The following is a 21569-nucleotide window of genomic DNA, read 5'->3' as shown; positions in this document are numbered from 1 at the left end:
AGAGAGAATGATTTCAATTATCAAGAGATGTTGATAAATTCGATGAACAGAGATCGATTTCAATTATTGTTTACAGTGAATATGTGTGGATTAAATTAACGCCCACCACAAATTTGTGGGCCCAAAAGTTGCAAGTTGCAATTGAGGAGTTACAGTGAATATGGGGATTAAATTATTCATGGCCTTCTTCTCTTTCTACTTCAGCCGGCGTTTCTCCAATGTTACCAACTCCGACGATTCTAACTCCGGAAGCCATCGGTTCATGCTACATATTGATAGAGATAAACATTGCGGACCAGATTACTCCACCGTCTTCTTCTCCATGATGTTTAATGTGAAGAGACAAATAATTGTAGCCGATGACGATTCCGAGGCGGAGACGGAAAATTCAGACCCATGATTCATTATTGGCGGTGGGGACACTTGTTTTACGTTTTTGTTTAGATAAAGTTGAAAAATAAAAATAAAAATAAAATATTATAGTTTTGATAATTTTTTTTAACAAAATTAAATTGTTTCCTATATATGGCTACAAATATTTTTATCTATTAAAATTATGACATCTGTCAACATTCCATATTTACTTAATTATCTCATTAAGAATATATATTAAAAATATATCAAATAAAATTAAATTGAAATGTGGAATGATGAACGTGTCATAATGTTAGTGATTAAGAATATTTGTAGGCATAAAAGATAGGAGGCAATTTAATTTTTTTTTTTAATATTGAATCATTTTATTTTTAATATATATATATATATATATATATATATATATATATATATATATATATATATATATATATATATATATATAGTCAAGATCAAATATCAATATAAGCTACATTTTGCAAATATAAATTTTAATGCTTGCAGTCAGTCATGGAAACAAACAACACGAAGATGCTATAAAATCCAAAAAAAAATATGTCAATGATATAATGGTCGTTTTTACATAGATCAAAAATCGTCCAACGGACTGATATAATACTAATTAAATACAATAGTGCAAAAGATGACCCCTAAGAATCAGGGCTAATAACATACCCTAACACTTATTTTTATGGATAAATGTTTCTGTATATAAAATTGCTTTAATATTATGTACAAATGTACAATAAATTTATATTTTAGATTTATTTAATTAATATAGTACATGGATTTTCCTAGGATACAATACTCTTTAGTATAATAAAAACTTAAGTTCAATCAGTATTAGAAGCCTTTTAAATTAATAAATATTAATTTATTAGTTAATAAATATTTATAGACATACTAATCCTAACAATATTAATTTGTAAATGTTTTTACAGTGAGTCCATTTTAACAAACCATTTCAATATTTTGTGTTTGTAGAGGATGATTGTTTGTGAGTCATGCGCTTAATTTGGATGATTTAAATTTTAAATCAAGAGTCGCATTGAATTTTGAACCACCGTGCACAGGATAACAATTTGAATTTGAAAACTACTTATCAAAATATTACCATTGTATTTTGTATTTTTTACTAAAAATAATAAGATAATCAGTATTTGGTAGACATTAAAAAAAAAAGGGGGACATATGGCCCACCATTACTCTTCAGCTCCTTCCACACAGTTCACCCTCGTCAAGTTTTATACAAATGACAAATCCACCATTACTCTTCAGTGGGCTAGAGGGTCGCCAAGCTGTCATGACATTGGATTTTGCATGGGCCTGTTCCGGTTCTTGGGTCCAGTTTTGGTAGTCCATGATCATTGGAATTACCAATAGGTGGGCTACATGATCCTATATAGTTTTTACAGAAATGCCCTTTTCGTCCTTGTCTTATTCTGGTCTCTCTACTCTATCTACTACCTTCAATATTTCATTATCTTTTTAGAAAGCTAGATGCAATAGACCATAATAAATAAATCAAAGAAAAGTCACTTTCTTTTTTCTTACATTTAACCTGAAAACTAATGTTGGTATATTATTAAACATGATAAATATCTTTCTGATATTAACATAATAACAACAGACATTCACTTTTTTCTTCATTCAACCAAATTAGGTTGCTATTTTTGGCATTATTAACAAAAGTTGATTCTTTTTTTCCTCCTGGTATGTCCTTTTCGCGGGTTCACTCTAACTAGAACCATAACCAAATGGAGCAGTGTGTTATTCGGTAATCAACACAATAGTTCCCAAAATTGTGATTGGAATTCTTGATAAAGATCTTGGAAGGGCTCATTGAGTCATTTTCACAAACACTTGCAGTGCATAAACCGATAAACCAACTAAAATCAGTTTATTTTTACAAGAATTCAGCCAACATTAGTGCACTCTTTTTGCTTACTCTTCTTAATCTCTCTTCTCATCTGGTTTCAGGTAAATCGTCTTGTTACAGTTTCAGATTATTCAGCTCTCCAATCCATCACACAAGATATCGTTGATTTCAGAGGATACTTGAGGAACTGTAAAGACAGGAATAGCGTGTGTTCATGTGGATGGGTAGGCGTAAAGTGTGGTCAAGGTCAAGTCACCGCAATATAAAGGATTACGAGGCATAAAGATGCGCTCAGGAAGAAATAATGCACGTCGGAAGAAATGATGCAAATCAATCCTTATTTAATTACATTAATTATAATTAAAATTGTTTAATTTTAATCTTTTATTTAGAAAGGTAATTTTAGTAATATCATACTATTTTATTTTGAACTTTAGATAAGTTTCTAATATTAAATTAGTTTTTTTTTAATTAAAATTTGAGTTTGGATATAAATGTAAATATTATAGTTTTAGAATGATGTATATATATATTTTAAAATTCTATAAGAATATTGATGTAATACATAAACTTGAGAAGGATAATATATGAAATTTTCCTTATAAAAATTAAAAGAAAGGACATTATGGTGATTCCATCAAACAAATTATAATCCAAATCAATTCATTTCCATGGTGAAGGCATTTTAGTATAAGTTTATACAATTGGACTTGGTGTAAATTGGTAAGAGATTGAGTATGTTGTGTAAAACATACAAAAATGTAACTTCTATATTAATAGTTATGTATGTGTTTCTACCTTCACCATCTAATTATTAGTATGTTTCGGTGAAGACATCATGTACAGACTTGTAAACACATGACTAAAGTTGATTTAGCATTTCAACTTAATGCAATAATTTTGGCCTTCCTTGATGAATTGAAGACTTGTAAAAAAGAAAATGGTGGTTCTAGATTTAAAGTTGTTGATTCTGTGAAGAGACCTCCCGTACAGTTACTAATACTAACAGTAAGAAAAATGGTGTTTTCAGACCTCGCAAATGAATGAAGAAGCTACTGATGAAATGGATGGAGAAGAGACATGAGATGATGAAGTACCTAAGCGACATTATGATAGAAACCAGAGTATGGGATATGTAGAATCTAGAAAGCTATTTGATTACTGAATGAAATGAAAATAGAACAAAATCAGTAAAGACCCAAATGGTTCTTCCTGACCTAATCAGAGAGTCCCTTCAAAGGGACAACCCTGCCCAAGCTAATGCCGAACACTCAAAACGCAAATGGAAAAGACTGAATGATCCATAACCCTAAGACTACAGTTATTTATACTAGCCTAGGGATCGGGTGCAAAACAGAAAATATAAATATTACAATTTGGTCCCTTCACTTTTCCCCTCTTTTATATAAGACCCATTCTTTATCATGTTCTCTATCACATTACTCTCAATTAAACAACCAACCGGTGTCTACAATAGACTTACAGTGGTAGTTTGATTAGGTGTCAATCAAATACTATTGTAATTATGAAAGTTAGTTTGCTCAAAGAAAGTATGGAAGAACCTAGAGTGGAGAATGGCAAAAAAAATCCAAAATGAGTAAAAAATTGAAGCATAATTCAAAGTGCATTTTGTCGCTATCTAATAACTTTATCATAAAGCAAAATGAGTTACTAAAGCTATACATCTACCAGCGAAAGTCAAAGTTACAAGGAGTTTGTTTTCAACTTCTTGGAAGAGCAGACGGAGTTCACTGTTTTAGTTTTAGTCTTCAGTCTAACTCTTAAATGTAGTCTTCCTAGACAACAAATGGAGTTCATGGGATATCTCTTCATGAAATATACAAGAATCTAGAATAGAAACCGGCAAAAAGAAAAATCAAAATGAGTCGTAATTAAAAAGCAAAATTCTAAATGCATTTTGTTGGCTGGCAAATGTATCTATTCAGAAAGCAAGATGAGGTACTAAAGTGATAAATGGACTTTGTTTTCAATGAAAGTCAAGAATACATGGACTCTGTTATCAACGTCTTGGAAGAGCAGTTGGAGTTCTCTGTTTTTGTTCTGCTTTCAAGCTAACTCTGAAACATAGTCTTTCCATACAAACAAATGTGCGGTTAATAATTCCTTGACCATGCTTCATGGGGTTTCTGGTGCTGAAAAGCACAAGCTCTCCTTCTCTTTGGGTTCAATCCAATCTAGAAAAGAAGTCAATATTAATTTGCCAGCAAGATAAATAAATTTAAATCAAATATTGTTTTCAAAATAGAATATGACAATCTACACCTTGAAAAATAAAAAAGTTTTCTGTTCATAACAATTTCACAAATATACTGAGTCTTAATTAAAGCTCCATCCACTTAATCTTAATGCGTTTAGTTAGCATTAATCGTGGGTCAAATGAGTCACTTGATAAATAACATAATTGTTGACATTATCAAATAGGTACAACCCTGGTAGCTATTAGAATGATTCGTGATATAAAAAGTATTCATATCATTTGTTTATACTGTTACTAAATTATTATCATCATCATGAAAAATTTAAGTACTAAATATTTAACAAATAACGATAATTCTATTAGCAATCCAAGTTCAATCTAAGACTTTTTCTTTTTATTTCAAAGTACTTAACTCACTAGTCATTTTAATTCATTTTGCAATCCATCGTGACCCTTCCATGTTACAACCTAATCAGTTTCATCAACAAAAAAGAAACAATGAAATCCAATGAATCAACGTGCATATCCATGTTAACAACCAGACATTGAGACACAAGTAGAATTTTGGATGAAATGCATATATTAATGTATTGAGATAATATGAAAAGAATAAACTGTTTGAATGAGAAAATTCACTCATTTAACTTACACATAGTAAAAGATGTCAAAGGCATAAAGTGTACCTTCACATGAAACTTAATTACTCGTCTATGTCCAAGTAGGGGATAAGGGAGATGAGGGGCCAATAGGAGCCTCCTTTGCAACTCTTTTCTTTCAGATTTGGGCATTTTACTATTCTCAAAACCAGAAGTGAAGACAACAACTTTTCTGGTAGATCCACCGTCTTTGGGCAGTTGCAAATGAAGAGATGTTGGAGGGAGGTGAGGTGTTGTAGTCCCGTTGAAACCGAATCCAGTTTCTCAAATCGATCTATGCCAAGAGAAGTAAGAGATGAAGGTAAAAGATGGGACAACTGCGCAAAGTTTTTCACATCATCATATGGTCCGCCATACAATGTTAAGTGAGAAAGTGAGGTTGGGAAATTCTGTGGGCCCCACTCTGAGATGGGCTTCTTCAACTCTCCTATTTCAAGCCGACACAATTTCGGAGGCCAAAGCCCACGAGGAAAGGATGCATCCATACTTGTACACTTTTTAATTGTTAGTTCTGTTAACGAGGTGAGATTCGGCAACTCATGGTCAGGAAATGACTCCATACCTGGACACTCTGATATACATAATCTGTTCAGGTGAATGAAGCAACTCAATTCACTGATGGATTTCAGATTTGGCCAATTAGCTATAAATACAAATTCAAGCATCTGCATTTTTGATTTTATAAGAAACCTTGTCTTCTCTTTTCCTCCCAACTCCTTTTCCGATAGTTTCTTGCAATCCCAAATGACAAGTGACTTGAGCTTCTGCCCTCCTCCTGTTGGGAAGGAGACGGATGTAATTGAATCACAATCCCAAATATCCAAAGTCTCCATGCTATCAGGACAACTGCAATGCTCCAAGCTGTTACAATTCCATACTCCCAACCAACTAAAAGATGTTAGGCTGCTCCCACAATTATCCTCCTTATCTTTCTCCCCTAAACTCACCAAATTTTCACATTTTCTTAACTCCAACATCTTTAAATTCATAAGAAGCTTACTTGCCTCTGCTTCTGATTCCCACAAGTATCTTATTTCATTACATTCGCTGATTTTTATTTCTTCAACTGCCCCTAGACACCCAATCATACCTCTCCACACCTCGTCAGTAAGCCCTGAAATATCATCTATTTCCAACTTGGTGATTGACAAAGCTATATCAACCAGGCTTTTCAATACACCATGACCACATTTTCTTAGTTTCAGAACCCTTAGTGAAGGTAGTGCTTCAAGGGAGACCCGGACCAGATTAGGACAATCTTCAATACAAAGCTCTTGAAGGCAAGGAAACGCCCCACTCTTTGTTGACCATTCCTCCCACCCTGACATACTATCAAACTCTAGGATTTCAAGTGAAGGAAATGCAAGATCGGTCCCAAGAAACTCCATACCTACAACCTTCACCTTACTCATCCCACCAATAAACAGCTCCTTCAGTGATGGTAGTTGCCCAAGCATTGGTAGAGAGGTTGATTCTTCACAGCTTTCTATCGACACTATAGTCAACCGACGATAGGATGGATCCCCAACCCAATTTGGAAACTCTACACCTCTATATAAAGAAATTCTGAGTTTTTCTAGAGTACCATTATAAGGCATCAGCTCATTGAGGATCTCTTTTTCAAGTGATTTTGTTCGAAGGACATTAAACTCATCACCCCAATCCAACACTAACTCACTAAACCTTTTTCGAGAGAAGTTCGCCTCACGTGCGTCCGCTGAATTTTCCACATTTCCCAGCCCATCAATACAAACTTTCCCATGGAGATTTTGCAAGTTCTTAAGCTCGGTTAATTTTAAGCCAATATCACTGGAGAGAGTGTGAAGACTTTTCAACTCACCAATCCCTAAGGGCATCGTCTTCAACATGAAACTACCCATCATGTCAAAATGCTGCAAATCTTTAAGCTTTGAGAAGCTCTCGGGCAACTTAATCAATTTATAACAGCTAGAAAGAATCAACGTCTGTAAATTATAAAGATTGCAGACATTTTCCGGTAAATGGGTAATTGAAGTCCAAGATAGATTAAGATACCGCAAGTGCTTCATACTACCCACCACTTCTGGTACCTCACTTATTGTAAGATGAGTCAAACTTAGGACCCTTAACAATGGTAACTCCTGAAGTAAGTCATTCAGGACCTTATTTGATAAATAAAATGTTATCCAACTTCCTACCACCCCAACAGACAATGCTAAAAATGTTCTCAAACTTTTAGCTCCTTTTAATGGCTTAAACCTTTTGTAAACCACATAATCCTCACAAACAAATGACATATGTCGTTGCTTTTTCAAAGGTTCCTTCCCAAATTCCTGTTTTATCTCAATGTCTAACCTTGAAAAAAAGTCTCCAGCAACATATGTGGCCATGTCATTCAGGAGGTCATGCATCACAAACAACGATTTGTCATGAGGAGCATGTTGAAAAAATGACCTTGACAGCAACTCTTCAAAACATTTCTGACCCCACTGCTGCATTGAATTTCTTGCAGCAGAGTGTTGCAAAAACCCTTCCGCCATCCACAGCAGAACCAACTCCTCTTTGTCAAACACATAGTCCTTGGGGAACAAAGAGCAGTATGCAAACAACAACTTCAAAGTGGCAGAAAGATCATTGTAGCTTAGTCTAAGAACAGGAACAATCTTATCTTCATTTCCTAAACTCCATATCTCACTATCCAACAGAGATTTCCATTCTTCCTCATCTGTTTTTGTCCTTAATAACCTTCCAAGTATTCTTAAAGCCAAAGGCAATCCCCCACATTTTTTCACAAACTGTTCCCCATATGGCCTTAGTGTTGGATGTGAATCAAAGTTAGGTACACCAAATGCGTGTTGAGAAAACAAAGACAAAGCATCTTCTTGTGATAGACGTTGCAGGGAGTCTATGCTATGCAGAGGGTCTTCATGAGAAAAACCCAGCTGTTTGAGTAATTGCTCCTTCCGAGTAGTCATGATTATTCTACTTCCAGAAGTCCCAGCATGAAATGGGCCCACTAATTTCTCCCAATCACCATAGCTTTCAGACCATATATCATCTAAAACTATTAAAAATAGTTTGTTCTGAAGTTTCTTTTTAAGAGCTTCTTGAAGCAGATTTAAATCTGCAAATTCCTTGTTTTCCCCAGTCACAGATTGATAGATAACTCTGCTTATATTAGGAACACTGAACTCATCAGAAACACAAACCCAGGCCCTGAGTTCGAAGTGATCCTTCACTTTCTTTTCATCATACAAGAGTCTAGCTAGAGTTGTTTTGCCAACTCCACCCATACCAACTATGGGCACGATGCTGAAGTTTTGACTCCCTGATTCATCTTTATCCCCCAACAGCTTCTCCAGCAATTTTTTCTTATCATCTTCACGTCCGACAATACCGCTTTCATCTACCAAAGACGCCTCATACCTTTCAATTTTTGGCTTTTCATATGTTATCACACTTAAACCAAGATTATTTTTTGCCTCTACCAGTTCTTGTAACCTGGTGGCAATATCATCTAACTTGGCATGCATCCTATTACTTTGTGAGAAACTTGTGCAACAACTTGGGATTAGTTTTCTTACCACACTGGTGGAGGCTCCACCCTCCTCGGTCAACTCACGATGAATAGCTTCTGTTGCAAGATCATCAAGTAGGTCGTCTATGTCATAAGCCAAATGTTGGAGATCATTCAGCCATCTTTTAACGGCTTCATTAGTTACTTCCTTCTGGGAAGCGTCGTTAAGCAGATCTTGGATTTGGTCTAATGTCTTCTTCAGTTTCTTGAGCTCAGATTCAATTCCTTTGGAGCGAACAATCTTCTTCAAGGCTTCAGATGCCAGTTTTTCAAAGACCACTGTCAAGAAGGCAGAAAGAACGATTTCAGCCATTGTTTATGCCAAGAGCAGAGAATATAATATAGAGGTGGATGAAATGGATGAAGAGAGAATGATTTCAATTATCAAGAGATGTTGATAAATTCGATGAACAGAGATCGATTTCAATTATTGTTTACAGTGAATATGTGTGGATTAAATTAACGCCCACCACAAATTTGTGGGCCCAAAAGTTGCAAGTTGCAATTGAGGAGTTACAGTGAATATGGGGATTAAATTATTCATGGCCTTCTTCTCTTTCTACTTCAGCCGGCGTTTCTCCAATGTTACCAACTCCGACGATTCTAACTCCGGAAGCCATCGGTTCATGCTACATATTGATAGAGATAAACATTGCGGACCAGATTACTCCACCGTCTTCTTCTCCATGATGTTTAATGTGAAGAGACAAATAATTGAAGCCGATGACGATTCCGAGGCGGAGACGGAAAATTCAGACCCATGATTCATTATTGGCGGTGGGGACACTTGTTTTACGTTTTTGTTTAGATAAAGTTGAAAAATAAAAATAAAAATAAAATATTATAGTTTTGATAATTTTTTTTAACAAAATTAAATTGTTTCCTATATATGGCTACAAATATTTTTATCTATTAAAATTATGACATCTGTCAACATTCCATATTTACTTAATTATCTCATTAAGAATATATATTAAAAATATATCAAATAAAATTAAATTGAAATGTGGAATGATGAACGTGTCATAATGTTAGTGATTAAGAATATTTGTAGGCATAAAAGATAGGAGGCAATTTAATTTTTTTTTTTAATATTGAATCATTTTATTTTTAATATATATATATATATATATATATATATATATATATATATATATATATATATATATATATATATATATATATATATATATATATATATATAGTCAAGATCAAATATCAATATAAGCTACATTTTGCAAATATAAATTTTAATGCTTGCAGTCAGTCATGGAAACAAACAACACGAAGATGCTATAAAATCCAAAAAAAAATATGTCAATGATATAATGGTCGTTTTTACATAGATCAAAAATCGTCCAACGGACTGATATAATACTAATTAAATACAATAGTGCAAAAGATGACCCCTAAGAATCAGGGCTAATAACATACCCTAACACTTATTTTTATGGATAAATGTTTCTGTATATAAAATTGCTTTAATATTATGTACAAATGTACAATAAATTTATATTTTAGATTTATTTAATTAATATAGTACATGGATTTTCCTAGGATACAATACTCTTTAGTATAATAAAAACTTAAGTTCAATCAGTATTAGAAGCCTTTTAAATTAATAAATATTAATTTATTAGTTAATAAATATTTATAGACATACTAATCCTAACAATATTAATTTGTAAATGTTTTTACAGTGAGTCCATTTTAACAAACCATTTCAATATTTTGTGTTTGTAGAGGATGATTGTTTGTGAGTCATGCGCTTAATTTGGATGATTTAAATTTTAAATCAAGAGTCGCATTGAATTTTAAACCACCGTGCACAGGATAACAATTTGAATTTGAAAACTACTTATCAAAATATTACCATTGTATTTTGTATTTTTTACTAAAAATAATAAGATAATCAGTATTTGGTAGACATTAAAAAAAAAAGGGGGGACATATGGCCCACCATTACTCTTCAGCTCCTTCCACACAGTTCACCCTCGTCAAGTTTTATACAAATGACAAATCCACCATTACTCTTCAGTGGGCTAGAGGGTCGCCAAGCTGTCATGACATTGGATTTTGCATGGGCCTGTTCCGGTTCTTGGGTCCAGTTTTGGTAGTCCATGATCATTGGAATTACCAATAGGTGGGCTACATGATCCTATATAGTTTTTACAGAAATGCCCTTTTCGTCCTTGTCTTATTCTGGTCTCTCTACTCTATCTACTACCTTCAATATTTCATTATCTTTTTAGAAAGCTAAATGCAATAGACCATAATAAATAAATCAAAGAAAAGTCACTTTCTTTTTTCTTACATTTAACCTGAAAACTAATGTTGGTATATTATTAAACATGATAAATATCTTTCTGATATTAACATAATAACAACAGACATTCACTTTTTTCTTCATTCAACCAAATTAGGTTGCTATTTTTGGCATTATTAACAAAAGTTGATTCTTTTTTTCCTCCTGGTATGTCCTTTTCGCGGGTTCACTCTAACTAGAACCATAACCAAATGGAGCAGTGTGTTATTCGGTAATCAACACAATAGTTCCCAAAATTGTGATTGGAATTCTTGATAAAGATCTTGGAAGGGCTCATTGAGTCATTTTCACAAACACTTGCAGTGCATAAACCGATAAACCAACTAAAATCAGTTTATTTTTACAAGAATTCAGCCAACATTAGTGCACTCTTTTTGCTTACTCTTCTTAATCTCTCTTCTCATCTGGTTTCAGGTAAATCGTCTTGTTACAGTTTCAGATTATTCAGCTCTCCAATCCATCACACAAGATATCGTTGATTTCAGAGGATACTTGAGGAACTGTAAAGACAGGAATAGCATGTGTTCATGTGGATGGGTAGGCGTAAAGTGTGGTCAAGGTCAAGTCACCGCAATATAAAGGATTACGAGGCATAAAGATGCGCTCAGGAAGAAATAATGCACGTCGGAAGAAATGATGCAAATCAATCCTTATTTAATTACATTAATTATAATTAAAATTGTTTAATTTTAATCTTTTATTTAGAAAGGTAATTTTAGTAATATCATACTATTTTATTTTGAACTTTAGATAAGTTTCTAATATTAAATTAGTTTTTTTTTAATTAAAATTTGAGTTTGGATATAAATGTAAATATTATAGTTTTAGAATGATGTATATATATATTTTAAAATTCTATAAGAATATTGATGTAATACATAAACTTGAGAAGGATAATATATGAAATTTTCCTTATAAAAATTAAAAGAAAGGACATTATGGTGATTCCATCAAACAAATTATAATCCAAATCAATTCATTTCCATGGTGAAGGCATTTTAGTATAAGTTTATACAATTGGACTTGGTGTAAATTGGTAAGAGATTGAGTATGTTGTGTAAAACATACAAAAATGTAACTTCTATATTAATAGTTATGTATGTGTTTCTACCTTCACCATCTAACTATTAGTATGTTTCGGTGAAGACATCATGTACAGACTTGTAAACACATGACTAAAGTTGATTTAGCATTTCAACTTAATGCAATAATTTTGGCCTTCCTTGATGAATTGAAGACTTGTAAAAAAGAAAATGGTGGTTCTAGATTTAAAGTTGTTGATTCTGTGAAGAGACCTCCCGTACAGTTACTAATACTAACAGTAAGAAAAATGGTGTTTTCAGACCTCGCAAATGAATGAAGAAGCTACTGATGAAATGGATGGAGAAGAGACATGAGATGATGAAGTACCTAAGGGACATTATGATAGAAACCAGAGTATGGGATATGTAGAATCTAGAAAGCTATTTGATTACTGAATGAAATGAAAATAGAACAAAATCAGTAAAGACCCAAATGGTTCTTCCTGACCTAATCAGAGAGTCCCTTCAAAGGGACAACCCTGCCCAAGCTAATGCCGAACACTCAAAACGCAAATGGAAAAGACTGAATGATCCATAACCCTAAGACTACAGTTATTTATACTAGCCTAGGGATCGGGTGCAAAACAGAAAATATAAATATTACAATTTGGTCCCTTCACTTTTCCCCTCTTTTATATAAGACCCATTCTTTATCATGTTCTCTATCACATTACTCTCAATTAAACAACCAACCGGTGTCTACAATAGACTTACAGTGGTAGTTTGATTAGGTGTCAATCAAATACTATTGTAATTATGAAAGTTAGTTTGCTCAAAGAAAGTATGGAAGAACCTAGAGTGGAGAATGGCAAAAAAAATCCAAAATGAGTAAAAAATTGAAGCATAATTCAAAGTGCATTTTGTCGCTATCTAATAACTTTATCATAAAGCAAAATGAGTTACTAAAGCTATACATCTACCAGCGAAAGTCAAAGTTACAAGGAGTTTGTTTTCAACTTCTTGGAAGAGCAGACGGAGTTCACTGTTTTAGTTTTAGTCTTCAGTCTAACTCTTAAATGTAGTCTTCCTAGACAACAAATGGAGTTCATGGGATATCTCTTCATGAAATATACAAGAATCTAGAATAGAAACCGGCAAAAAGAAAAATCAAAATGAGTCGTAATTAAAAAGCAAAATTCTAAATGCATTTTGTTGGCTGGCAAATGTATCTATTCAGAAAGCAAGATGAGGTACTAAAGTGATAAATGGACTTTGTTTTCAATGAAAGTCAAGAATACATGGACTCTGTTATCAACGTCTTGGAAGAGCAGTTGGAGTTCTCTGTTTTTGTTCTGCTTTCAAGCTAACTCTGAAACATAGTCTTTCCATACAAACAAATGTGCGGTTAATAATTCCTTGACCATGCTTCATGGGGTTTCTGGTGCTGAAAAGCACAAGCTCTCCTTCTCTTTGGGTTCAATCCAATCTAGAAAAGAAGTCAATATTAATTTGCCAGCAAGATAAATAAATTTAAATCAAATATTGTTTTCAAAATAGAATATGACAATCTACACCTTGAAAAATAAAAAAGTTTTCTGTTCATAACAATTTCACAAATATACTGAGTCTTAATTAAAGCTCCATCCACTTAATCTTAATGCGTTTAGTTAGCATTAATCGTGGGTCAAATGAGTCACTTGATAAATAACATAATTGTTGACATTATCAAATAGGTACAACCCTGGTAGCTATTAGAATGATTCGTGATATAAAAAGTATTCATATCATTTGTTTATACTGTTACTAAATTATTATCATCATCATGAAAAATTTAAGTACTAAATATTTAACAAATAACGATAATTCTATTAGCAATCCAAGTTCAATCTAAGACTTTTTCTTTTTATTTCAAAGTACTTAACTCACTAGTCATTTTAATTCATTTTGCAATCCATCGTGACCCTTCCATGTTACAACCTAATCAGTTTCATCAACAAAAAAGAAACAATGAAATCCAATGAATCAACGTGCATATCCATGTTAACAACCAGACATTGAGACACAAGTAGAATTTTGGATGAAATGCATATATTAATGTATTGAGATAATATGAAAAGAATAAACTGTTTGAATGAGAAAATTCACTCATTTAACTTACACATAGTAAAAGATGTCAAAGGCATAAAGTGTACCTTCACATGAAACTTAATTACTCGTCTATGTCCAAGTAGGGGATAAGGGAGATGAGGGGCCAATAGGAGCCTCCTTTGCAACTCTTTTCTTTCAGATTTGGGCATTTTACTATTCTCAAAACCAGAAGTGAAGACAACAACTTTTCTGGTAGATCCACCGTCTTTGGGCAGTTGCAAATGAAGAGATGTTGGAGGGAGGTGAGGTGTTGTAGTCCCGTTGAAACCGAATCCAGTTTCTCAAATCGATCTATGCCAAGAGAAGTAAGAGATGAAGGTAAAAGATGGGACAACTGCGCAAAGTTTTTCACATCATCATATGGTCCGCCATACAATGTTAAGTGAGAAAGTGAGGTTGGGAAATTCTGTGGGCCCCACTCTGAGATGGGCTTCTTCAACTCTCCTATTTCAAGCCGACACAATTTCGGAGGCCAAAGCCCACGAGGAAAGGATGCATCCATACTTGTACACTTTTTAATTGTTAGTTCTGTTAACGAGGTGAGATTCGGCAACTCATGGTCAGGAAATGACTCCATACCTGGACACTCTGATATACATAATCTGTTCAGGTGAATGAAGCAACTCAATTCACTGATGGATTTCAGATTTGGCCAATTAGCTATAAATACAAATTCAAGCATCTGCATTTTTGATTTTATAAGAAACCTTGTCTTCTCTTTTCCTCCCAACTCCTTTTCCGATAGTTTCTTGCAATCCCAAATGACAAGTGACTTGAGCTTCTGCCCTCCTCCTGTTGGGAAGGAGACGGATGTAATTGAATCACAATCCCAAATATCCAAAGTCTCCATGCTATCAGGACAACTGCAATGCTCCAAGCTGTTACAATTCCATACTCCCAACCAACTAAAAGATGTTAGGCTGCTCCCACAATTATCCTCCTTATCTTTCTCCCCTAAACTCACCAAATTTTCACATTTTCTTAACTCCAACATCTTTAAATTCATAAGAAGCTTACTTGCCTCTGCTTCTGATTCCCACAAGTATCTTATTTCATTACATTCGCTGATTTTTATTTCTTCAACTGCCCCTAGACACCCAATCATACCTCTCCACACCTCGTCAGTAAGCCCTGAAATATCATCTATTTCCAACTTGGTGATTGACAAAGCTATATCAACCAGGCTTTTCAATACACCATGACCACATTTTCTTAGTTTCAGAACCCTTAGTGAAGGTAGTGCTTCAAGGGAGACCCGGACCAGATTAGGACAATCTTCAATACAAAGCTCTTGAAGGCAAGGAAACGCCCCACTCTTTGTTGACCATTCCTCCCACCCTGACATACTATCAAACTCTAGGATTTCAAGTGAAGGAAATGCAAGATCGGTCCCAAGAAACTCCATACCTACAACCTTCACCTTACTCATCCCACCAATAAACAGCTCCTTCAGTGATGGTAGTTGCCCAAGCATTGGTAGAGAGGTTGATTCTTCACAGCTTTCTATCGACACTATAGTCAACCGACGATAGGATGGATCCCCAACCCAATTTGGAAACTCTACACCTCTATATAAAGAAATTCTGAGTTTTTCTAGAGTACCATTATAAGGCATCAGCTCATTGAGGATCTCTTTTTCAAGTGATTTTGTTCGAAGGACATTAAACTCATCACCCCAATCCAACACTAACTCACTAAACCTTTTTCGAGAGAAGTTCGCCTCACGTGCGTCCGCTGAATTTTCCACATTTCCCAGCCCATCAATACAAACTTTCCCATGGAGATTTTGCAAGTTCTTAAGCTCGGTTAATTTTAAGCCAATATCACTGGAGAGAGTGTGAAGACTTTTCAACTCACCAATCCCTAAGGGCATCGTCTTCAACATGAAACTACCCATCATGTCAAAATGCTGCAAATCTTTAAGCTTTGAGAAGCTCTCGGGCAACTTAATCAATTTATAACAGCTAGAAAGAATCAACGTCTGTAAATTATAAAGATTGCAGACATTTTCCGGTAAATGGGTAATTGAAGTCCAAGATAGATTAAGATACCGCAAGTGCTTCATACTACCCACCACTTCTGGTACCTCACTTATTGTAAGATGAGTCAAACTTAGGACCCTTAACAATGGTAACTCCTGAAGTAAGTCATTCAGGACCTTATTTGATAAATAAAATGTTATCCAACTTCCTACCACCCCAACAGACAATGCTAAAAATGTTCTCAAACTTTTAGCTCCTTTTAATGGCTTAAACCTTTTGTAAACCACATAATCCTCACAAACAAATGACATATGTCGTTGCTTTTTCAAAGGTTCCTTCCCAAATTCCTGTTTTATCTCAATGTCTAACCTTGAAAAAAAGTCTCCAGCAACATATGTGGCCATGTCATTCAGGAGGTCATGCATCACAAACAACGATTTGTCATGAGGAGCATGTTGAAAAAATGACCTTGACAGCAACTCTTCAAAACATTTCTGACCCCACTGCTGCATTGAATTTCTTGCAGCAGAGTGTTGCAAAAACCCTTCCGCCATCCACAGCAGAACCAACTCCTCTTTGTCAAACACATAGTCCTTGGGGAACAAAGAGCAGTATGCAAACAACAACTTCAAAGTGGCAGAAAGATCATTGTAGCTTAGTCTAAGAACAGGAACAATCTTATCTTCATTTCCTAAACTCCATATCTCACTATCCAACAGAGATTTCCATTCTTCCTCATCTGTTTTTGTCCTTAATAACCTTCCAAGTATTCTTAAAGCCAAAGGCAATCCCCCACATTTTTTCACAAACTGTTCCCCATATGGCCTTAGTGTTGGATGTGAATCAAAGTTAGGTACACCAAATGCGTGTTGAGAAAACAAAGACAAAGCATCTTCTTGTGATAGACGTTGCAGGGAGTCTATGCTATGCAGAGGGTCTTCATGAGAAAAACCCAGCTGTTTGAGTAATTGCTCCTTCCGAGTAGTCATGATTATTCTACTTCCAGAAGTCCCAGCATGAAATGGGCCCACTAATTTCTCCCAATCACCATAGCTTTCAGACCATATATCATCTAAAACTATTAAAAATAGTTTGTTCTGAAGTTTCTTTTTAAGAGCTTCTTGAAGCAGATTTAAATCTGCAAATTCCTTGTTTTCCCCAGTCACAGATTGATAGATAACTCTGCTTATATTGGGAACACTGAACTCATCAGAAACACAAACCCAGGCCCTGAGTTCGAAGTGATCCTTCACTTTCTTTTCATCATACAAGAGTCTAGCTAGAGTTGTTTTGCCAACTCCACCCATACCAACTATGGGCACGATGCTGAAGTTTTGACTCCCTGATTCATCTTTATCCCCCAACAGCTTCTCCAGCAATTTTTTCTTATCATCTTCACGTCCGACAATACCGCTTTCATCTACCAAAGACGCCTCATACCTTTCAATTTTTGGCTTTTCATATGTTATCACACTTAAACCAAGATTATTTTTTGCCTCTACCAGTTCTTGTAACCTGGTGGCAATATCATCTAACTTGGCATGCATCCTATTACTTTGTGAGAAACTTGTGCAACAACTTGGGATTAGTTTTCTTACCACACTGGTGGAGGCTCCACCCTCCTCGGTCAACTCACGATGAATAGCTTCTGTTGCAAGATCATCAAGTAGGTCGTCTATGTCATAAGCCAAATGTTGGAGATCATTCAGCCATCTTTTAACGGCTTCATTAGTTACTTCCTTCTGGGAAGCGTCGTTAAGCAGATCTTGGATTTGGTCTAATGTCTTCTTCAGTTTCTTGAGCTCAGATTCAATTCCTTTGGAGCGAACAATCTTCTTCAAGGCTTCAGATGCCAGTTTTTCAAAGACCACTGTCAAGAAGGCAGAAAGAACGATTTCAGCCATTGTTTATGCCAAGAGCAGAGAATATAATATAGAGGTGGATGAAATGGATGAAGAGAGAATGATTTCAATTATCAAGAGATGTTGATAAATTCGATGAACAGAGATCGATTTCAATTATTGTTTACAGTGAATATGTGTGGATTAAATTAACGCCCACCACAAATTTGTGGGCCCAAAAGTTGCAAGTTGCAATTGAGGAGTTACAGTGAATATGGGGATTAAATTATTCATGGCCTTCTTCTCTTTCTACTTCAGCCGGCGTTTCTCCAATGTTACCAACTCCGACGATTCTAACTCCGGAAGCCATCGGTTCATGCTACATATTGATAGAGATAAACATTGCGGACCAGATTACTCCACCGTCTTCTTCTCCATGATGTTTAATGTGAAGAGACAAATAATTGAAGCCGATGACGATTCCGAGGTGGAGACGGAAAATTCAGACCCATGATTCATTATTGGCGGTGGGGACACTTGTTTTACGTTTTTGTTTAGATAAAGTTGAAAAATAAAAATAAAAATAAAATATTATAGTTTTGATAATTTTTTTTAACAAAATTAAATTGTTTCCTATATATGGCTACAAATATTTTTATCTATTAAAATTATGACATCTGTCAACATTCCATATTTACTTAATTATCTCATTAAGAATATATATTAAAAATATATCAAATAAAATTAAATTGAAATGTGGAATGATGAACGTGTCATAATGTTAGTGATTAAGAATATTTGTAGGCATAAAAGATAGGAGGCAATTTAATTTTTTTTTTTAATATTGAATCATTTTATTTTTATTATATATATATATATATATATATATATATATATATATATATATATATATATATATATATATATATATATATATATATATAGTCAAGATCAAATATCAATATAAGCTACATTTTGCAAATATAAATTTTAATGCTTGCAGTCAGTCATGGAAACAAACAACACGAAGATGCTATAAAATCCAAAAAAAAATATGTCAATGATATAATGGTCGTTTTTACATAGATCAAAAATCGTCCAACGGACTGATATAATACTAATTAAATACAATAGTGCAAAAGATGACCCCTAAGAATCAGGGCTAATAACATACCCTAACACTTATTTTTATGGATAAATGTTTCTGTATATAAAATTGCTTTAATATTATGTACAAATGTACAATAAATTTATATTTTAGATTTATTTAATTAATATAGTACATGGATTTTCCTAGGATACAATACTCTTTAGTATAATAAAAACTTAAGTTCAATCAGTATTAGAAGCCTTTTAAATTAATAAATATTAATTTATTAGTTAATAAATATTTATAGACATACTAATCCTAACAATATTAATTTGTAAATGTTTTTACAGTGAGTCCATTTTAACAAACCATTTCAATATTTTGTGTTTGTAGAGGATGATTGTTTGTGAGTCATGCGCTTAATTTGGATGATTTAAATTTTAAATCAAGAGTCGCATTGAATTTTGAACCACCGTGCACAGGATAACAATTTGAATTTGAAAACTACTTATCAAAATATTACCATTGTATTTTGTATTTTTTACTAAAAATAATAAGATAATCAGTATTTGGTAGACATTAAAAAAAAAAGGGGGACATATGACCCACCATTACTCTTCAGCTCCTTCCACACAGTTCACCCTCGTCAAGTTTTATACAAATGACAAATCCACCATTACTCTTCAGTGGGCTAGAGGGTCGCCAAGCTGTCATGACATTGGATTTTGCATGGGCCTGTTCCGGTTCTTGGGTCCAGTTTTGGTAGTCCATGATCATTGGAATTACCAATAGGTGGGCTACATGATCCTATATAGTTTTTACAGAAATGCCCTTTTCGTCCTTGTCTTATTCTGGTCTCTCTACTCTATCTACTACCTTCAATATTTCATTATCTTTTTAGAAAGCTAAATGCAATAGACCATAATAAATAAATCAAAGAAAAGTCACTTTCTTTTTTCTTACATTTAACCTGAAAACTAATGTTGGTATATTATTAAACATGATAAATATCTTTCTGATATTAACATAATAACAACAGACATTCACTTTTTTCTTCATTCAACCAAATTAGGTTGCTATTTTTGGCATTATTAACAAAAGTTGATTCTTTTTTTCCTCCTGGTATGTCCTTTTCGCGGGTTCACTCTAACTAGAACCATAACCAAATGGAGCAGTGTGTTATTCGGTAATCAACACAATAGTTCCCAAAATTGTGATTGGAATTCTTGATAAAGATCTTGGAAGGGCTCATTGAGTCATTTTCACAAACACTTGCAGTGCATAAACCGATAAACCAACTAAAATCAGTTTATTTTTACAAGAATTCAGCCAACATTAGTGCACTCTTTTTGCTTACTCTTCTTAATCTCTCTTCTCATCTGGTTTCAGGTAAATCGTCTTGTTACAGTTTCAGATTATTCAGCTCTCCAATCCATCACACAAGATATCGTTGATTTCAGAGGATACTTGAGGAACTGTAAAGACAGGAATAGCGTGTGTTCATGTGGATGGGTAGGCGTAAAGTGTGGTCAAGGTCAAGTCACCGCAATATAAAGGATTACGAGGCATAAAGATGCGCTCAGGAAGAAATAATGCACGTCGGAAGAAATGATGCAAATCAATCCTTATTTAATTACATTAATTATAATTAAAATTGTTTAATTTTAATCTTTTATTTAGAAAGGTAATTTTAGTAATATCATACTATTTTATTTTGAACTTTAGATAAGTTTCTAATATTAAATTAGTTTTTTTTTAATTAAAATTTGAGTTTGGATATAAATGTAAATATTATAGTTTTAGAATGATGTATATATATATTTTAAAATTCTATAAGAATATTGATGTAATACATAAACTTGAGAAGGATAATATATGAAATTTTCCTTATAAAAATTAAAAGAAAGGACATTATGGTGATTCCATCAAACAAATTATAATCCAAATCAATTCATTTCCATGGTGAAGGCATTTCAGTATAAGTTTATACAATTGGACTTGGTGTAAATTGGTAAGAGATTGAGTATGTTGTGTAAAACATACAAAAATGTAACTTCTATATTAATAGTTATGTATGTGTTTCTACCTTCACCATCTAATTATTAGTATGTTTCGGTGAAGACATCATGTACAGACTTGTAAACACATGACTAAAGTTGATTTAGCATTTCAACTTAATGCAATAATTTTGGCCTTCCTTGATGAATTGAAGACTTGTAAAAAAGAAAATGGTGGTTCTAGATTTAAAGTTGTTGATTCTGTGAAGAGACCTCCCGTACAGTTACTAATACTAACAGTAAGAAAAATGGTGTTTTCAGACCTCGCAAATGAATGAAGAAGCTACTGATGAAATGGATGGAGAAGAGACATGAGATGATGAAGTACCTAAGCGACATTATGATAGAAACCAGAGTATGGGATATGTAGAATCTAGAAAGCTATTTGATTACTGAATGAAATGAAAATAGAACAAAAT

At 33.8% G+C, this 21569-nt stretch overlaps 2 protein-coding genes across 2 annotated transcripts; both read right to left on the bottom strand.

Moving 5' to 3' along the window:
• Window positions 1–4051: 4051 nt before the first annotated feature.
• Window positions 4052–9051, bottom strand: LOC128132688 (putative disease resistance protein At3g14460). The gene is made up of 2 exons (XM_052769556.1): window positions 5156–9051; window positions 4052–4449 (listed from the first exon to the last, which is right to left on the bottom strand). The coding sequence occupies exon 1, from the start codon at window positions 8995–8997 to the stop codon at window positions 5173–5175; it is 3825 nt and encodes a 1274-aa protein (XP_052625516.1). The 5' UTR covers window positions 8998–9051; the 3' UTR covers window positions 4052–4449; window positions 5156–5172.
• Window positions 9052–13120: 4069 nt separating this feature from the next.
• Window positions 13121–18117, bottom strand: LOC128132687 (putative disease resistance protein At3g14460). The gene is made up of 2 exons (XM_052769555.1): window positions 14225–18117; window positions 13121–13518 (listed from the first exon to the last, which is right to left on the bottom strand). The coding sequence occupies exon 1, from the start codon at window positions 18064–18066 to the stop codon at window positions 14242–14244; it is 3825 nt and encodes a 1274-aa protein (XP_052625515.1). The 5' UTR covers window positions 18067–18117; the 3' UTR covers window positions 13121–13518; window positions 14225–14241.
• Window positions 18118–21569: the final 3452 nt, after the last annotated feature.

Source organism: Lactuca sativa, chromosome 3 (assembly GCF_002870075.4).
Source record: "Lactuca sativa cultivar Salinas chromosome 3, Lsat_Salinas_v11, whole genome shotgun sequence".
Classification (NCBI taxonomy): domain Eukaryota; kingdom Viridiplantae; phylum Streptophyta; class Magnoliopsida; order Asterales; family Asteraceae; genus Lactuca; species Lactuca sativa.
This window is presented reverse-complemented; position numbering and strand designations above follow the sequence as displayed.